This window comes from Vicia villosa, unplaced genomic scaffold (assembly GCF_029867415.1).
Source record: "Vicia villosa cultivar HV-30 ecotype Madison, WI unplaced genomic scaffold, Vvil1.0 ctg.001055F_1_1, whole genome shotgun sequence".
Taxonomy (NCBI): domain Eukaryota; kingdom Viridiplantae; phylum Streptophyta; class Magnoliopsida; order Fabales; family Fabaceae; genus Vicia; species Vicia villosa.
The window spans coordinates 590,642-596,367 of NW_026705464.1; the positions used below are offsets into that span (position 1 = coordinate 590,642).

The 5,726-nt window shown below is 31.7% G+C and overlaps 1 protein-coding gene and 1 pseudogene across 1 annotated transcript; one reads left to right on the forward strand and one right to left on the reverse strand.

Annotated features, from left to right (window-relative positions):
• The first annotated feature begins 3,156 nt into the window (after positions 1–3,156).
• On the forward strand, positions 3,157–3,223 carry LOC131632965 (small nucleolar RNA snoR60; annotated as a pseudogene).
• A 357-nt stretch (positions 3,224–3,580) lies between these two features.
• Positions 3,581–4,496, reverse strand: LOC131632961 (ubiquitin-conjugating enzyme E2 32-like). Its single transcript, XM_058903671.1, has 2 exons — positions 4,098–4,496; positions 3,581–3,985 (listed from the first exon to the last, which is right to left on the reverse strand). Exons 1-2 carry the CDS (start codon positions 4,266–4,268, stop codon positions 3,581–3,583), a joined length of 576 nt encoding a protein of 191 aa, XP_058759654.1. The 5' UTR covers positions 4,269–4,496.
• Between the last annotated feature and the right edge of the window lie 1,230 nt (positions 4,497–5,726).

Consider the following 5,726-nt stretch of genomic DNA (forward strand, 5'->3'; position numbering starts at 1 on the left):
AAATATATAATGGATTTTTTCCCGTATAAAGACTTCATTTTTGTTTAGGTATTATTTACCAAAATATTTGGATCAATAGTAAATTTCGTATATAGAAACATTTAGATCAATAATAGATTTTTTGGCATATGTCATTTTTGAATAAAAAATATTTGGATCATAAATAACTTTTTTCGTATGTAAAATAGATAGATCTATAATAGATTTTTTCCCGTATAAAGACTTCATTTTTGTTTAGGTATCATTTACAAAAATATTTAGATCAATATTAAATTTGGTATATAAAAATATTTAGATCAATAGTAGATTTTTTCTCGTATATCATTTTTGAATAAAAAATATTTGGATCATAAATACCATTTTTCGTAAATAATAGATTTTTTCAGTATACAAATATTATTTTTGTTTATGTATCATTTACAAGAATATTTGGATCAATATTAAATTTTCGTACATAAAAATATTTAGATCAATAATAGATTTTTTGAATAAATTTTCCCTTATATCATTTTTGAATAAAAAATATTTGGATGATAAATACCATTTTTCGTATATAAAAATATATACACTAGTACAAAAAGATCAATATAATTTTAAAATTTACACCCAATATACATAAAACGGGTGTAAATTAAAAATGCGGTGGCAATTTTGTAAATAATATGTCATTTTAAATATTATCAGGTGATAATTTACACCCTATTTTCTAAAAACGGGTTTAAATTAAAAATATTATTATAATCAAAGTTCAATTACTCCCTTTAAACAAAAAATGGGTGTAAATTTATATGAAAAAAAATTGTTTAAATTCATAACTCAAAATATATAATCTATATAGCATTTTAATAAATAATTTAAATATCATTAATAAATTAATGAATGAATATTAATGGATCTAAATTTATTAGGTGAATAAAATAGTTTAAACATTATACAAAAACTCTTTATTAGGTGAAACATTATACTTTAAACATAATTCTTTAAATTTATTAATATAATAAAATACTTTCTCTATTTTCTATTCCACTCTTTTACGGAACTCATTTTCAACTCTTTCAGAAAACCCATTTTTAATCTAAGTCGATTTCATTCATGCATTTCGCGCGCTGCTTCAGGCCATGGCAATTTCGGAATTCAGCGAGTTTGATTGGAAAAGAGGTTGATTTCGGATTTCTTGATTTCTCTAAACCACACTACAATACCCTTGCAGTGACGACACCGTTCCCTCACTGAAAAACGAAGACCTCTTCTTCGCTCACTCTCATTTCACCAAAACGTTTACGACAACGAAGCTGAGGGGAAACTATTGCAGTGACGACAACGAAGCTGAGAAGAAATTATTGCAGTGACGACACCGAAGCTGAGAGGAAACCATTTCACAGTGACGACAACGAAGCTTAAAATCTGGTATCGATCTCGATTCCATTCTCAATTTTCTACGGCTGATCTATGGCTGTTAACGATCATGCATATTCAATTTACACAGCGAAGTTAGGGTTTAATTGATTTGTATTCATTTGCAGATAACTGAATCGTGATCATGTGGGGGAGATTTTCCTTTTCTTCTCTCCTTGTTAAAGATTCTACGCACGCCACATGTTTGTTACTTTGCTGGTTTTGTCATCTTTCTCACCAATTTGGAAGCATAGTTAATGTCCATGAACTTGATGAATATGCTAGTATGAGAATGGTTTAGTATTGAATCTCATACATGTTTCCATTTCACCGATTCAAGATACTGTTATTCTTTATCTGCAGGTTCATGCTTTGCAAGATTGGATAATATTTTGTTAAACAATAAAAGTGGAGATTAGTAAGGTTTATTTTAACATGAACATTGTTTAGTATTTTCTTATATATTGTGCGGTTATATGTGTAGCTGGAAGAAGGTCAAGTGAAAATGCATCCATGTTTTGAAGAAGAGGAAGATGCCAAGGTTGCTTTTATGAGTAGGATTTAGAGCTTACCAAACTCATTTTGGTTTCTTTAAAAAACAAAATTCTGGGGTATCTTTCTGCAGTTCCTTACCACCAGCAAAGTCACTCTTTTAGCAAGGAATATGTGAGCCATCATTCAATTAATTGGTGTAGTTAGTGTTATACTTTATTTATTCTAGTTTCCCATTCTATTTTAATATTCGACTTAAGTATGGTTTTAACTATAGCTATTATGGTTTTTCGTGCATAGATTTATTAGAATATAATGTGTTAGACTGTTTCCACATGAGTTTCTTATTAAGATCTGTTGTAACATGGAAATTTCAGCTTATACCGCTTCCAGCAATATGGAGTAAACTTGTAATGATTGGAAGTTTCATAGCAGGGTGAGCTAGAAATATGATTGAAGAACATTTAATTATCGATTGATTTTAGTTATTATAACTTGTTGATTCTCTATGATCCATTTTAATGAGTTTAGTTTGTGAATTTGAATTGGTTTTCAGTTTTAGAACTCAAGTTTGTGCATTGAATTTTCTAGTTTAAGATTGTGTTACTCTGAGAATTTATCCTAGCTGAAGCATGTGTTTGTTATTTTGCCTTGAGCAGGTTGATTCTAGGTTGTTGAGGGTTGTGGCTATTGAACATCCAAAGGATGCTGATATTGCGGCAGAACAACAGTCTCTCATGTGTCTGATATTGTTGGTCCAGTAAGTATTGATTCTAGTTTGATTGTTTTTGGCATATGTTGTGTGTGTGAGTGTGGTTATGATGTTATGTTATGTTTATGTAGACTGGAGTTGTTTATGCGGTGGAATTCTCCCATCGAAGTGGGCGTGACTTGGTCAATATGGCTAAGAAACGTACTAATGTTATACCGATTATCGAAGATGCTAGACACCCAGCTAAGTACAGAATGTTGGTTGGTATGGTCGATGTGATATTTTCTGATGTTGCTCAGCCTGATCAGGTGTGAATTAAGTTTGAATATGCTCTACTTATTCGTAACTTCAGTTTCAGTAATGTTATATATTTGCTAATTACGTATTTTTACACTGATTTACTTGTTGTTTTACTTGTTTACACTGATTCTCAGCTAAGTACCCTTAAAAGCTTATTTTTTTGTGTTTTGTTTAATATCTCTTAAATTTTGTATTTTGAATCCAATTCTGTTTATATGATCATTCATTTTTAAGTAAAATTGTTTTGCGGACTATCAGTGCATGTGATGATTTACTCGGATTCCCCTTCAAGACTTCTTGGATGATGTAGTCCCTGCTGAGGCAGTGTTCACCAGTGAAGTGAACAAGTTGAAAGCAGATCAATTTAAACCATCTGAGCAAGTGACTCTTGAACCATTTGAGAGGGACCATGCTTGTGTTGTTGGTGGCTACAGAATGCCCAAGAAGAAGAAAGATGTCGAGTAACTTAACCTAATTTTCTTTGAAAAATTAGGATTTTTTGATGACTCCCAGTTAAAGATATTACTGTTTTCAATTTTGAATTGCAGAATGCACTCTATAATATGTTATCTGAACTAAATTTATATGGTTTTTACTTTTTAATTATGTATATGGTGTTGGGCTGGACAGAAATCAGTTTTATTATTTACAGTACCAAAGGAGCTAAAGCTGTGAAAGCTTTCAGGAACATTCCTGGTGTTGAGATAACCAATGTGGAGAGGTTGAATCTTTTGAAGCTTGCAACTGGTGGACATTTGAGATAAGTTTTTGAACTCTTGTCTCTAGTTTCATATTTTGAACCCTTGCCTCTGACTTCGGGAGCAACTGATTGGTTGGGACTACTTCGGGTGGAATCTCATTTGTCGCTTCAACTCCTGCAGGGTTAGGATTAGCATTGACAGGAACTTCTTGTTCTTCAACTATTCTGTCACCAGTTTCATCTGTAATCCCCTCTCCTGCAGGTAAAGCCTCGGGACTTGGCAGAGTAACTTGAGTCTCGGTCTCTTCGTTTTTGGGTTCTTCAGAAGCCTGTGAAGGGCTAGGTTGAGGAACCGGGTTTGCTTTGCTTAGCATATAGTCATGAATCTGTGATGACAAAGTACAATCAGTAAAAGGTATTGTAAAAAATTGATCCAGGTAAACATAAAGAATTTGTCAATAAACATGTACTACAGGAAAAACAATAAGCAACATTTACCTCGTCAATCAGTTTTTGACGTTCAGGAGTCCCAAATTTTGGAGATGCTTCACGAGATTTAATGGCTAAGGCACGCCTATCTTCTTTTTTGTAGTCTAATGAGCCCAAGGCACCATTTGGGCTGGTGGGCATGAACGCAATCAGTGCAACTAGAGCGGTCCTAACTGTCATAAGAAATTTATATCAATTAAATGGTAAAAGAGATTCTTCTTCCATCAAAGCATGACTCTTCAATAGTTATGGTAAATACTAAGAGGGGTTTGAAAGAGTTTATTTGAGCTTATGATAATAGGTATATTGAGCTTATGAAAATGGAGAGTAAGTACTAAATAACGAAAGCATTTGAAAATGCTTTCATTTTGATAAACTGCTTTCAGCTTACGAAGAGTTTATCCTCATTTCTATTCTATTCTAGAAACAATATATACATAAGCTCTTACACGACATGTGTTAATATAAGCTGTATATCCAAACACCCCCTAAATGACAAGAGTCACAACAAAATAAAGAAAACAATACACCTGGTGGACATTTGAGATAAGTTGTTGAGATAATCCTTATGCTAAGACTGCGAAGAGAGCAGCTTTGCTTGCTGAGGCTCAGCGTGTTAAGGCTAAGGCAGAGAAGCTTGATAAGAAGAGAAAGTCTGTGTCTAAGGTGATAATGATATTAATATTATTCTCAGTTTTTCATATTTTGTTTACATACTGATAATGCTTGAGATGTAAAATATGTTGTATATACTAGTTGACATGCTTGCATAGCTTATGCTTTTGATGTTTAAGGTATATTTTTGTGCATTTATGAAATTGTATTTACATGTTAGTTTTTAGTGTTGGTTTGGTTTGTTCTTAGTATCTGCTGTGAAATGATAAGTTATATGGTAGTTGTTGTACTTTGATTTGAATTGTGATTTACTAATGTGTAGTGACCCTTTAAAATATAGGTTTAATGTTTAAAATAGGCTAATAGATGATACGTATTAAAAGAGATATCGTATTAAATTGTTCAATTCACAACGAAATATTACAATAAAAGTTTAAAAAGTAAAAAATTGTGTTAAGTTACCATAACAAAGAAACTCAAATACATAAATGTATTATATTAACATATGAAAGAACCTCAAATTTTACTTGAAACAGAATAATGAGAAAAAGTAAGTATCACGAGTGCAGTATGAGTACTTCACTATTTTAGAAGTAGCCATGCTTCAGAGTTACTTGTACTTTTTTTGAAGTGCATAAAAATATAGCCATTAATCTCTAGTGAAGTGCATAAAAGATATAGCCATTAATCTCTAGTGAAGTGCATAAAAGATATAGCCATTAATCTCTAGGATTCAGCTTATATGAAGTGCAGCAGGGGTATATCTATAGATGAGAAAATCAAGGGAGTTAGTTTAGATAAATCCATTAGTCTCTATTAACTAATAATTAGCTCATCACAAAAATATGACCCACTTAGCACTTTATTCTAGAATTTCTTATTTGACTTTGAAATATCCTACTTCTCCCAAGTCACAAGTCAAATTGTGGTTGTTTTGATGAAAATGTTTGTTAATTTTGGTTTAATACTCAAATTGCGGTCATGTTTGTACTCATTTGACATGTTTTTAAAGTTAATGTGTGG

Bases quoted from the DNA above. Each gene is read 5' to 3' on its own strand.
- LOC131632961 (XM_058903671.1), bottom strand. From the start codon at position 4,268: ATGACAGTTAGGACCGCTCTAGTTGCACTGATTGCGTTCATGCCCACC. The intron at 3,986-4,097 runs GTAAATGTTGCT...TTGTCATCACAG, and splicing joins GTCAAAAACTGATTGACGAG to ATTCATGACTATATGCTAAG.